At 30.1% G+C, this 15,152-nt stretch overlaps 1 protein-coding gene across 2 annotated transcripts in view; it reads left to right on the top strand.

Annotated features, from left to right (window-relative positions):
* The window catches only part of Fancl (FA complementation group L), a 64,468-nt gene that overhangs the window by 33,040 nt on the left and 16,276 nt on the right, over positions 1 to 15,152 (top strand). For both annotated transcript variants that reach the window (XM_071601591.1, XM_027934461.2), the window contains one exon: positions 5,725 to 5,793. In XM_071601591.1, the coding sequence (XP_071457692.1) occupies positions 5,725 to 5,793 (69 nt within the window). The remainder of the gene's footprint in view (positions 1 to 5,724; positions 5,794 to 15,152) is intronic.

The raw sequence follows: 15,152 nt of genomic DNA, 5'->3' as shown, positions 1-15,152 counted from the left end.
AATAAGATTCAGTAGCCTCTAAGTACTATAGTGTTATTTTTGTAGCATCCCACAAAGACTGGATTCTTACATGCTCTCTAGTAAAGTTCTGAAAATGCCTTTTGCTCTCAATTCTTAAGAATTACTTTTGTAGTTCTTGTCACTGACTTGTCCCAACCCCCAACACAGACATACCTATATACATATTTCTTATTGTTTGTTTATTTCCTTTGGCCAAAGCTTTTTGGCATTTATATATTAAGAATTTTCAAAGGTTATGTGTTTGTAGGGTCCTTATAGGCTAGTGATCTGTAACTATTCACTAATTTATTGACACAAAACATCTTTCCATTTTTGTCTTTATTTTTAGTCCTAGATTGTGAATCTTAGGAAATAAGTAGCATAAGCAAGATCAGTATGTTAATCATTTACTTGGTAATCACTGGGAAAACATTAGAATTTAAAGAAAACCAGGACATCCAACCTTTTTTTTTATTGTTCCCAGTAGTCATCAATCAATTCTATTTCGGAAGATTGTAGTGATGAAAAGATCAATTGTGTTTGTCCTTTTTAAAAAATGTGTCTGGCATTTAAGCTTTCCACAAGAGAAAATTAATATATAAAGCTGTACTGGATGACACAGAAAAGTTGATATCTTATAGTGGTGCTACATCAGACAGTTTGAGAAATGACTCATTCTCTCTTCCTCTCACACACAGAATGCTTAGATATAATTTTGAGACCCATATAAGTGTCGAACAAAATTAGTGGGATAGAAACCTTATTTGTAAAAGAAATTAGATAGTTATTTTCATTAAAATAAAAATAATTTTATTTTCCTTTTAAGTTTTTCAACGTATGCTTTAAGATCTGCCTTTATCCTTTTAAAAGATCACATACTGCTAGTGGCAAAGGTTCTGTCATATTCTGCAAAATACTTTGTTTTTATTTTGTACATTGATAAAAAGTTCCCTTATTGCTATGAAGACCAAAATTAAAGATTTTAAGTATATCCCGTCTTCATTTTTATAAACTCTTATACTTACTAAGAAGATAATGCCTTAAACATACACTGCCTTTTATGCTTTGAAGGTTTTATGATTGTCCTTATTTATTTTTATTAATGTATTAATTGTACATATTAATGGGGTTCTGTGTGATAAAAAATATTTATCCTATGTTGAGGACACTTATATGGTCCATTTTGTCTGCTTTTTCTTACATCTTTTTAAGGTATATTAGGTGATTCTTTTAACATTTTTCCAGGAAATATTTTCCAGTGTCAGTTTTGCAACATTTTTTTCTTTTTAACAAATGTACATTTTATTAGTTTTTAGTTTTTAGTATATTAACAGTGCAAAAATTGCCCTTACTTAACTTTAGAACATATCCATCATTCCAGGAAAGAGTTTCACATTCATAAACAGACTCTCATTAACCCTTCCCCAGCTCTTGGACACCACTAATATACTTTCTGGTCCTATTTATTTGCTTATTCCAGACATTTCATATAAATGGAATTGTGTATACAGTCTTTTACTCCTTTTTCTTAGAGTAATGTCTTTAAGGTTCATATATGTAACAGGGCTTCATTCCTTTTTAATTGCCGAATAATATTCACCTTACAGATACACCATATTTCATTTCCCCATTCTTCTTTTGTTGCAACATTTGTTCCCATATTTTGGTTATTATGAAGAGTGTTTCTATGAACATTTGTGCACAGGTTTTGGTGTATGCTCAAATTTTTCATTTCTCTTGGTTATATACTTAGGAGTGAAATTGCTGGGTCATATGATGACTATTTTTTTTAACATTTTGGAGGACTTATAAAATCTTTCATATAATAGATGCACCAGTTTACAGTTCCATCAGACATATTCAGGAACTCCAATTATTCCATGCCCTCACTAACACTGTTTAAGGATATCTTTTTATTTTAGCCTTCCTGGTTTATGTGAAATGATTTCTAGTTGTGGTTTTGATTAGTTTTGCAACATTTATAGTTGTGAAGCTCTACTAGCAAGAAAGAAGAGAAAACTTGGAGCTAGGAAGATATTAGGGGAAAAAGTGTTTATTAAAAAAAGTTAGGATGACAATACTACATTGTGGTGATTTGTTAGATTCATTATTTGCCTGTTTAGTTTAGCATTATAGAGGCCAAAGTTATCTTTTTTTATTTTATTTTTAAAAATTTTTAGTTGTAGTTGGACCCAGTATCTTCATTTTAATTTTATGTGGTGCTGAGGATTGAACCCAGTGCCTCACACATGCGAAGCCAGTGCTCTACCACTGAACCACAACCCCAGCCCCCAAAGTTATCTTTTTTATGTGGTAATTTCTGTTTTTTGAGGACTATTTGGGTCTGGAATTGACAGTTAAAAAACAGGAATAGCAAAAACTATTTGTTCAGAATACATGACAAAGTTTTCATAAAATCTAAGTTTTAAACTAAGATTTTTTTAAAATCAATTTTTAAAAACTTTTTTTGAAACAAACCTTAAAGCAGGATTATTTTTCTGACTACACAACCTTTATTTCTTTGATTTGATGTATATATGTATTTAAAATATATTTTTTCTTGAACACATTCTCTTGTGATTCAGTCACTCCTCATCTCCAAGAACCCACAAAGAAAAGAACACTAATTTGAATTAGACAATTCCTATTAAAAATAAATATGTAAATTAAAAAGGTGTAAAATAAGGATTTTTTTGTGTGTTTTTAGATATATTTATGTAGTACTTATAGTGCATCCTGTACTATAGGATGGGGTTATCTTTTCTGTACAAAAAATGTATCTTAGAGCTTTCTCAGCTTCTGCCAAGATCAGAACTACTTGGGGGGAAAAAAATCACAGATGTGTATCAGAAGCTGGGCACTTTGTCTTTGTTGCAATATGTATGGTTTCACTTGCAGGGGGTAGCCTTGTTTTTTAGATGGTCTGAACAGAACTGATTTGGTTAAGATTTTTCTTAGAATAATATATTACAGAGTCTATAAAAAATATCATGACTATAAGTACATATTATATGTACTTAATATTGTGGAATAATTTTTTATAATTACTGATTTGGATTGCTTCAAGGGCGATTTGAAGAGCTTTTTTTAATTAACACACATTAATTGTACAAATGAACGGTTCTACTGTGACATTTCCATACATGCATATAGTGTGCTTTGATCATGTCTCCCCTCTTTTACTTTCTCATATCTCCCTTCTTTCTCCCATATTTTTACTTAAAAATAATTAAATACTAATTTTTTAATTAAAATTTGTTGTTTTGGAGCATTTGTTATCAAACTTGTAAAATGGAAATTTTTGACAGTTTCTGGTGGTTTTATATATATCTATATAACTTTTAAAAACTGTCTTAATTTTGATCAAGCAGATTTGTGACATTATATATACACTACACTGTACTTAGTACTACTGCAGTTCAGACTATTTTGAAAATGAATATCTAGGATGTTATTTCCTATTTTAATAATTCATAATAAATCCCCAAATGCACATAAATTTGCTCTTTTTAAGTTTTATGTAATTATGTGAAGATTATTATGTAAATAAAATCATTCTTAATTTGTGAATACAATTAACATATAAAATATACCTGTATTCAACTTTAATAGATATGTATTAAAGCCACCCACATATAGATTACTACAGTTTATTATATACATGTTATTATCTTTGCATAAGTATAATATAAAATATATTTGAAAGATGTTATCCTTTCACAGATGACACAGTAGTCATTATTGTATTTGGGATAACATTTATTATAACCTGCTTTTTTGTTTAACTCTTTGTGGATCTTTTTCCATATCTGTGCATTTGTACCATTTACTGTACTGAGTCTCACTTGAATATAGGATTTTATTCTCTTTTAGCATAATGAGATATGAATGTATGTACTCAATGACTTCAAAGGCCACAGATATTTTACTAGATATATTTACTTAGAATATAGTAAACATTTCATTAACTTCTTATTGTATATTGACAATTTATTTATGTTAGAGAGTTGATCTTGTTCATTATTAGCATCTCTGGGAAAGAAGTAGCAGCAACCCAAAGGAGAACTAAACTTTCCATTTTGACCCAAGGAGATTTTAAGTGTGCATAATTTTTTAAAAAAGAATCATCACATTTTAGAGAGAAATGAGATTTTGTAATACTGTTGAGTTTTATCAGTTTTACTTGTGAAACAGTCATTGAAATTAAATAACTCTTCCAAGGTCATGTTAGCTAGTTAATAAAGGTGGAACCAGAGAGACCTGAGCTCTCTACCTGCATTTACTTTGAGACATTCATGACTTTTTAATGTTGTGTACACATTGTTTTTCCAGTGATTATAGCAACTGTGTTCTGATATAATAATATCACCTTGTGATATTTTGAATTGTTTGAAATAGACTTCCTTATCTCAGCCTGATCATTTTTCATTTTACAGAATTTAAGCACTGTAATATTTTTAGGTGGTTTTCTATGTGTCTCTGTATTATTAGTTTTATATAACCAGATAGTATACTTTTGTTTATTCTTTGTTTTTTCTTTGGTACCGGGAATTGATACCACTTAAGGTTAAGGGGTGCTTAACCATTGAGCCACATCCCCCTCCCTGTTTATTTTTTGAGACAGGGTATTGCTAGGTTTTCTAGGTCCTTTCATAAGTTGTTGAGGCTGACTTTGAACTTGAGATCTCCTGCCTCAACCTCTGCTGAGATTACAAGTGTATGCGCAGCAGATGCTGTTTATTTTTAGCCTACTGATCATTATATCAAAATGTTAATTTTTGTAAGCATCTGCTTTGTGCTGGTGTTTGTTAAATATTATAGTGATGATTTTTTATCCCCTTTGGCTTTTCCAGTGAAATACTCAATAATAAGATACTAAAAAACATAAAGATCTGAATTAACTAAGTTTGTTAAATGAAAGTTTCCCTAAAATGAATTTTCTTTTAGTAAATTTAGTGTTTTAATGGAAAGAAATGAGTGCTTTTAATTATGTGACTTTGAAGATTTCAGAATAGAATTTTATTATAATCCTTTGATTTTCTAATAAAAAATTAATTTTAAGAAAAAATATCTTTTGTCTTTGTCAACTTAGAAACCTGATTTTTATCTACTTGCTAAAAATACTTGTTTTCATATGGAAAATTTATTTTTTTTAAAAAAATTTTCTTTTAGTTGTATATGGACTCAGTGCCTTTATTTGTTTTTATGTGGTGCTGGGATCGAACCTAGTGCCTCACACTTGTGAGGCAATTGCTCTATCACTGAGCTACAACTCCAGCCCGGAAAAATCATTTTTTTAAATTGATAGTTATGTAGTCATTCTTATGCATATCTTGGTTCTTTTATCACATTGACTATTTAAATGTTACTGAAGCTATTTGAGTTTAAATTTTAGACTGGAAGGAATTAAATATCAACTATTTTGATTCTGTATTTTAAAGATAAAATGAGATTCAGTGTGACTCACCCTCAGATCATAACATTAGCAGCTATCCTGACACTAACTTAGTTCATTTTTCTTTGCTTAACATTGACTGTTGTGGCACACTAAATCACCAAACTTTGTACCTCATGAACATATGTTGACTGTTAATGAACTCTCCATATCACTGTAATAGTAGAATAAAAATATTTATATTTAGTGCATTTGCAGTTATATTTTTCCTAGTATATTCAATTTTTTCCAGAAAATCAGAAATGACCAAATTTTATGCTTTTTCGTAGTATCCCGCAGAATCACCAGATTGTTTTGTGGATTTTCCTGTTCCATTTTCTATTTCCTGGACACCACAGGTAAATTCTTAAATTTATTTTAAGTAATTAAAAACTATATTTTTTTAAGTCAAGAAGCCATTATAGGTTTTAAAGTGATTTATTTTCCAGTTTTCTTAGAGCATTCTTTTATAAACAAGCCTTATACAATGCTTTAGTTATATTTTCTAATAGTTAATGTCCATTATTTCCTTCTTTCTCTGCACACACCTCACACACATTATTCACCCTCTAGATCTTTAAGTTTCATTTTTCAGTGAACATGCAGAAGCCCTCTTGACATCCATTTTGTTTTTTAGTTTAAATCCTAAAGAACCATGTAGAAAACAATACGCAGTAAGTGTAAAAGTGAATGGAAGTTTTTATATTGCTAAAATTTTTAACGTTGATGATATTATATCAGAATCTTTATCATAGGAAAGTAAAAATAAAAACCTTGCTATTTGTACTCAGTTTTCATGGTTTTAAAATGTTTGACTTGGTTTATCCTTGAACTTAGATTATGTATTTTCTTTTTTATATGTTTTCATATATTCATACTGAAGTAAAGATAATAGAAGATTCTCCTGCTTCTGTTAATTTAGTTTCTCAGTACATTGGTTATATCTAACAAGCTGATGTTTTAGAAGTGTGTTGTAAAATGTACATGTAGTCACAAGGTGCTTTGGATTATTAATAGTACACTCACAGAATTTCATGTGTGATTTTTAAATAAGTGGCAGAATATGGTTATTAAAGTTAGCAGGATAGTCTAATAGACATTGGCCTTATCTCACCAAGTGAATTGTGATAGTTGATAGCAAAAAGGAGAAAATGTTTGTATTCTTAGGCAAAGAGAAAATGAAGAGTGATATTTTATGAATTTTCTGTGAATGGAAGCTACCCATTTTTTTGGTTAGCAAAATTTGATTAGGTTCAAGTAAAAGTTGATACATATATTTTAAACTATACATACATAAAAGTAATTATAAGTGAAATTAGTTTTAAAAATTTTTAAAGTTTAAACAACATTTAACAGGTTTTAAATAGGCTTACAAGTGTCCAAATATCACTTTAATTACACACATTTGTCAAAAAAATTACTGTTCTCATTTTTCTCTTTAAAAATAAGTCCTATTTCTCTCAGGGGAAATTGAGAAACAGCAAAATAAAGGAGAAGAAGAAGCCTTTGATTTACTTTGGGTATTTGATGTATGTTATAATTTATTAAAATTTTTTTCCAAAATTGAATCATGTATACATGATTGTATAACTTTGAAATACATGTTTTCTATTTGGTTCTGAAAGCTTTATCTTTCTGTTTTAAGACAGTGAGATCATGAGAAAATATTATATCTAGATTTTATTACTCTTTCTAGATATTACCTTTAAATCACAAATTAATGTTTATCACAGTTCCAAATTTGAAGAACATAGTTTTGATGAGTTTTTTAGTGTTGTTTTAAAATGCAGATAACTGTACAAACTTTATGGAAAAGTTTGTATCAAATCAAAGTTAGTTTGTGACTGCTAGAGTGGAATATCTTTGAGGGCAGTTTCTTTTAGATTTTGTTTCCTTACTTAATACTGGTTCAGGGCCTTGTATATATAAGTTTGGGGTGCCTACAATAATAATAATTTATACTCAAGGTATTGATTTAATAGTTATTAGTATTTTTTTGCAGTTGTGCTAAGGAAACAAAATTGATTAGTAACTGGAATATCATACATTTTTTTCTGAAGTTATAAATACACTGATATTGTTAGCAAAATACAGATAAAATTACAGTGGCTTTTTATCCATAATTTAAATTTCACAGGTATTAATGTTTTTCACACTTGCTTCAGATATATCTCTAGTTCCCCCCCCCCCCCCCTTTGATAAATAAAAAGTTCTGGGAATAGCACAGACCCCATTACTTTTTCAGTCCTTTCTTTCCTATTTGCTTTTCTGCTAACGAGTTATCTCTTTTCTCTGGAATTGATGTGTATGCTATCCTTACAGACTTTTTACTACATTTTAAAACTGTATTTGTGGTTTGATTTTTTTTTATATGATATCGTTTCAGTGACTTATCCATGATTTTTGTGTGCCTAATACATTTTTATCTTAAAATGCTGTATATCATTCCATTATGTCCATCAACCAGTTAATTTAGCCATTGCCCTGTTGATAAGGTTATTCACAGTTTCTTACTAGCAGTCCACAATGAAAACTTTTACATGTTTCCTGGTACATATATGTTAGACTTTGTGTATGGATTATTCCTAGAAGTGAAAATGCTGAATTATAGGGAATATACCGCTGAGATTACTGCTATTCAGCTATGTATAATAATCTTACTTTCCCAAATCTTTTCCAAGTGTTATTATGATCTTAGTTAATCTGACTTTAATTCTTTATCAAGAATTGATAATCATTATTATTATGTTCATAGTCTTTGCTTGAGATTTTTTTTTTTATTCTGAGCATTCTTAATTTATTTTAAATCCCAATGCTTTGTTGGTTATGTGGAATGTAAATTATATTCTCTCTATGGCATATCTTTAACTTTGTATATGATATATTTATCATACAGAATTTTAACGTTCATTGTGGTCAAATGTATCAGGCTTATCCTTGTGTTTTCTGCCTTTTCTGTCTCAAGAAAATCATATCTTTTTTTTTGAAAAGGTAAACTCCTATGTATAATTTGTTCTAAAAGTTAACAGTTTTCACATTTATTTAAAGATGAGATAGCAATCTGAAATTATCTTTGCCTATGTTATATGTTTATATACAATTTAGAAATATCTTCTTCATTTGTGCAGGTATGGGAGTAATTTTAGTTTTTATTTTACATATAATATTAAAATTTTGAATGTTTAAAAATATTTATCAATGAGAGTCTAGATGCTAGCTAAACATCATAAGGATTTTGGTAATGGTATTAGCAGTATGAACTCTGAGTTGTTTAGTATGATGAGGTTGGCAATATTAGTTAAATATATTTAAATGTAAGAAGCAGTATGAGATGACTTTGCTTATGTGTTATCCTTGCTTACTGACTCACCAGAAAACAATTCTTGTGGGTATTTTCAGTTTTAACCATTTTTAAACAGTTGTGGTTTTTATGTAGCATAAATGTTACCATTGTAATCTAATAGTAAAGTTATATTTAAGAGACTGTAAATAGGCTTCAGATAATTGATTTTAAAAATCATTGTCTGCTTTTGTACATTTTCTCTTTGGATTCAGTGTTTCTGGACTTTACACTTGGAAGATCTTTATTTTCTTTTCTTTTTGTAATATAATAGACATGGCTTTGTGGCATCCATATTAAAAATGGGTAATTTTCCTTATGGTCCCTGTCTTCCTGCTGAGTTGATAATGTTTTGATGTATTTTTCTTTTGCTCTGATGAGAGGTCTGCTGCTGCTGCTCTGACATATTCATTTGGATGAATAATTATAACTTGCACAATGTCAAGCTGAAGATGGTAGGGTTTTGTGCGTCATGACAAGCCTAGTAGCCAGTGCAGGTGTCTCACAGCATGATCAGCAACAGCCAGTGTATTCTGGCTCAGAGGAGACATTTAGAGTAGTAAGAAATCAGCACCAAGGGCAAGGCTGCTGCTACTATTGCTACTGTGATATGTGCCAAAGAAACACAAAGTGCTTCTCAAAGACAAGTGTCTAGATACCTCTTTAAAGATATTTATTTTATTTGTTTACCCAGTAAATTCTCTTTTATAGATTTTAGCACAGAATGTAAGAACATCTCATGGTTTTTATCTTCATCTACTTCCTAACATCACATGTCCCCTAAGGTATATCCTTAAAAATCTGCTACCTTTAGAATTTTTACATTCAGGTCATATATGTTAATAGTGTTGACTAATGAGATTATAGAATGTGGTAATGTCAAATTATAAATGCACTGATAATGTGATTAAATAAAAATGAAATCCATTTTGTCCAGATCATTGATCAAGCAAAAATGGCTGCTAAAATTGCAGTTCTACCTGTAAATATGCTATTAGGTACAGATATGGTGGAATATCCTTGCCACAGGCAGTTGGGATTTTCAGATCTGGTTAATGCAATAAGCAGTGGTATTTATATTTTTTATCATGGAAATCTGATATTCTTGGAATGGTGCCATGAATGAAGAAGAGCAAAACTAATGATAAAGCCTCTGGCTGATAATCTGATGGTGAATGAAGAATTTGTAATTAAAGGAAACAGTCCTATTACATAGCAGGGAGCATGATCCATTAGTTAGAGCAGCACACTAGCAGTTGGGTATCCTTGGTTCTGTTTACAGTTCAGCCACTGACTTAATTGTATAATTTCAAACAAGTCACATGACTGTCCTTTGCCTCAGTTCATATGTATGTGAATCTTTTTTCTCTCTCACAGATATGTTGAGAAAATTAAATTTGGTTAATAACAAATCCAATATCAGGGGTACAGACAAACAAAACTTAATTATTCACTATAAGTAACCTGTGTAAGTTCTTTTGAACAACAAGATTATAATTTTTGGTTTTTTTTGTTTGTTTGTTTGTTTTCGCTGTCTCTGTCAAATAGTACTGAATTTTTGTTCATTCCTAAATTGGTTAATTACATATGCTTTTGCTTTCTTGGCAATCTTAATTGTTGCCACAGTGGTGTGGATAAAAAGGATCAAAAGAAGAAAAGTTCATTATTGTGATTATGTGATATGATAGAAAAAGTGTGAGAGAAGGAGTAATGGGTTCTATTAGGCTCAGTCTATAATTAACTGCCTTTCTTTTTTTTCCCTTTTCAATAACTATGTATTTTAAAAATACTCTGCATTAATTCTAAAAGAGAAGGAAAAAAGAGGGAAAATGGTAGCAGTCAAAATTAAGAAAACAATTTTATACCTTATTTAGAATTGGAATCTTACTGGATAATAGTTTCAAAAACTCTGTTTTGTTATTTAGCAAATTTCATTTTCAAAATATCATTGATAATATTGTACATGTATTATTCCAGATAATCCTTAGACTCACTTGGGTTAGGCCCGGGGGTGGGGCAGTGTCTTGGAAGGAGTCAATGGTGTAGTAAAATCATTAACCTCATGGCCAGATGCAAAACAGAAAGAGCAAGGGACTGGAGTCCCATTATCCCCTCTAAGAGCAGATCTTCATGCCTAAAATATCTTAAAGGTTTCTATTACCTCACAGTAACACCACTTTGGGGATCAAGCCTTTAATACGTGGACCTTTGGGAGATATTTGAGATCCAAACTATAGCAGTATTATAATTTGCTATTACATTCTCTTATATTTATGCTAATTTTTGTTTGTTTCAGGCATTGTATATCAATTTCCCACTGTGGATAATGAATTGGCTGCTCTGTCTCTCTGTTGCCACTCTATATACACAAGAATACTTCTTAATCTCTTGTTTTTTATCAATAATTATATTGTAATTTTGATGTAAATATTCAATGTTTATGTCATTCTGACTATGTATGCTATGCAAGTAAACAGTATGTAGTTAACTATAATTATTTTTCCTTCAACATCCTGGTTTTGTTATTCCTAAAGTTAAGAATTATCTTATTTTTTTATTCACTGAGTTTTCTAAATTGGATATAACTCATTTAACTCCATATACCTATGATAGATCTAAGTAAATATTTTTAGTGGTCAAACAGATGTATGAATTTGAATCTCAATCAGTTATAAGTTAGATTAAAGAAGAAAATATGTACTATAATTTCAGTTTATTTCAAGTATTATTGAAGTTGGTCGAAGCTTTGTAGAAGATTTGAGACCTGTGACTGTGAACACATGAATGACATAGTTCTATGAAATGGTAAAATTCTTATGCGAATTTGGAGATCCCAAGAAACTAGTTTTATTGAACAGGTTGTTTGTCAGGTGCTTTTACTATTACCTTAAGTTATAGTTTAAATGATTTACCTGTTGATGTTAATCTGTCTTCACTGTAGATGTTCATTGTAGTCTTCATAGTTATTCTGCAGGACTACTGTAGCATAACAAAGTCTAAACTTCTGGATGAAATCCTGTCTCTGTCTTTACCAGTTCATGACCTTATATATATTGTTTATTTAACTTTATAAAAAGAAGGAAATAATAATTTGTCATAGATTGCATGTTGGAGTAAACAGATATGAATGAAAGTCCTGTTGAATTGGAAAGTGCTATATGGAGATGTACAAAGTGATATAAGGAGTTGTGTGCATTGGTGAGCTTTTAATAAAATAGAAAAGAAATAATATATGTTTACACAAATTTATATTATGTATTTGTATAGACAATAGATTTAGGGAACCAAACCAGAGTATTGGAGTTGGTTAATTGTGGAAGCAATGGGGCAGTATTATTATTATGTATTTGTATATACATATATTCATAAATACATAGTAACAAATAGTTGGTCTATTATTGAATTATGTATACTTTTAAGACTTTAGATAGTGTTTCCCATTTATATGCAGCATTAAGGAATTTTCTGATGTTCAAAATGAAATGGGGATGATTGATGAAAAATAACTACCAATTTCACCAAGTATGTGGATGTAGCAGATGACTATATATTGTGTAAGAAAAGATAAAAGATGTTAAGAGAAATATTATTTGATTTTATTGGTTAACATTGTTCATACTTAAATAAACTAATAATGTTACCTTTGGAGTAAATCAGTGAAATATTTGTACATAGCAGATGTCCCAAGTAAAAGAAAAAAAAAACAGTTTATAAATGACTTCTTAATGGTATATTTTATATTTTTAAATGCTTTTGAATACAAGAAAATTATTTTAGCTAATTATCCAGTAAAGTTAATTTCTTACAACCAACATACTGTTTATTAACATTCTCTACCTCAGGTTTTGTTCCTGTCAGGGACTCTGGTGAATTGATAGGCTGTCTATTTGTACTTTTATTATTATTTTTTAATCCTAGGGTTAATTTGGAATGTGTGGGTGTTGTGCTTGTGAATGGGAGTATTTTTATGTTTTAAAACATTCTTTTAGAAACATAGCCCATTTTAAAGGTAAAGTCTAGTAGGTTGCAGGCAGAAAAATTCACTAAGGAAAAGTGTTAATTCACATATCTCTTAGATATCACTAAGAGATATTAGTTCTTTCAGCTAGGAAAGAACTCCACCATATTTTTATAGTGAAATAGATGTTGAATGTTAGAAACCAATTCAATTTAGCAGATAGATGTAGGGAGCCAAACCAGAGTATTGGAGTTGGTTAATTGTGGAAGCAATGGGGCAGTATTTATTTAATGATGTCACTATTTGAGGTTAGTTCCCTGGCTCTGGCTATGAGAGTAGCATGGGCAGTCAGCAATACACTAATTTTCTGTTAGACTTAACTTTATTTGATGTAAAGATTTTTGTTGCCATTTATTTCTTTATTTCATTGTTTTTAGTATGAATGATTAAAAATTAGATAGAGCTAACTTTTTTTGCTGCATAGGTTATACCTTTATTTGATATAACCTAACTGGAATGAAAAGCTGGACTGGTTTATATTTTTTACTAATTGGCTTGTTTGTTTAAAACAAGGATAGCTAAGGACAAAATTGAAAATGTCTATTTTCAACATGCACTAGACAGACTTTTCTTTTTTAAAGTAGAATTACTGCAGTCATTCTATGATGGCTTCACATGAGATGATTGTTTCATTTGGCTTTGCGGGCAGATACCCTCTTCACATGAATTGAAAACAGCTAATATTTTAATGATCAGTGGTCAATTAAATAACTTAAGTATTGAAGAGATGATAAATTCTTTGTGGATTGCTTTGACAACAAACAGCATTTGATTAAACAGATTCAGTTATAGATGGATCTATAGAAAACAGTTGAGAACATCATCAGTGAAGCAAGCAAGAAAGATCAAATGAACTGAGTATTTAGAAGATTTATTACCTCTTTAAAGATATCTGATTAGAAATATTGCAATCAACATTAAAATTTTTTAAAAAGTTTAATCTTTAATATTTCCTTATTCTATTGAAACTTTTGAATTCCCTAAAGATAAAGATAAAAATGGTTATTAGAGGATTTATCTGCAAGTGTTATAAGGAAGTATAAAAAAATCAGAATGGGAAGCAACTGTTGCAAGTACCAGAAAATTATGCTATTAATTTAAGTGTCATCAGAGCACAAAAGATCATATTCTGGGACTATGTGAACATTATTAAGATACTGGAAATAATAGTACTTAAGTTGAAGATATTATACTCTAAGATCTGGTTAAGTGACTGACATTATTGCTTCACTTCAGGTATTATAAAAGTAACAAAATGCTTTTAAAGATAATAAGCGTTACATTTTGAGATTGGCAGTGTTCACACTTTCCTGCTTAAGTGCTTTCCTAGTTTAACGTAATTTAATAACAGTTATGGGGGAATAGCTAACATCTTAGTTCCCATATATATCTTTCTTCCTTTCTTCTCCAATATATTCATATTTTATATATCTATGTAGATACTTAAAAGTTATAGACATAGATATATAAAAGTGATATAATTTCATTCTCTTAAGTGATGGTGTATGAACTATGACTGTTATACCTTATTTATTGTTGCTATAAGGAATATTGCTATTCTGTATTTGTTTTTAAGTTCCTAATTGTTGGGGGAAAAAAACTATTATAAAGGAGCTACAGCTATATAAATCCATTACCATCCAGAAATCTGAATTATGTTAAAAAAACAGCTTTATTGAGGTATAATTGACATATAATAAGCTGAACATACTCAAGTGTACACTTTGGTGTGTTTTAACAAATATTTACCCATGAAATCATCTGTACAATCCAGATATATCCAGATGTGACAAATAAACATTTGTCACACCCAAGTGTCCTTCCCCTTTGTAGTCCCTGTCTCCTGTTCTTTCTGTCTCTGCTGTCTCTTCCCTGGTCCCCCTGCTTTCTATCACTAGATTAATTTGCATTTTGTAGAATTTACATAATTTTTGTGATTTTTGATGTCAGGTTTCTTTCTACAGTGTAATTACTTTGAATTACTTCATCCATGTTGTAGTGTGTTCATTTGTTTTTTATTGCTAAGTGTTTGTGTGTGTACCACATAAATTCCACATTGACCTGTGGATATACATGTGGGTTGTTTTTAGGATGTGGCTATTACAAATAAAGCTGCGATGCACATTAATTCAGTGTTGTATAAACATGTTTTCATTTCTTCAGGGCAAATACATAGGAGAGTAGTGGCTGGATCACATAGGAGGGGTATCTTTTTAACTTTATAAGAAATTACCAAACTATTTTCTGAGCTGGTTGTGCTGCTTTCCATTCCTAACAGTAGTGTTTGAGGCTTCTTATTCAGCTGCTTCCTTGTTCACATTTGGTATGGTCACTCAGTTTCATTTGCATCACTGTAATCT

The sequence above is a fragment of the Marmota flaviventris genome, chromosome 14 (genome assembly GCF_047511675.1).
Source record: "Marmota flaviventris isolate mMarFla1 chromosome 14, mMarFla1.hap1, whole genome shotgun sequence".
Classification (NCBI taxonomy): domain Eukaryota; kingdom Metazoa; phylum Chordata; class Mammalia; order Rodentia; family Sciuridae; genus Marmota; species Marmota flaviventris.
This window is presented reverse-complemented; position numbering and strand designations above follow the sequence as displayed.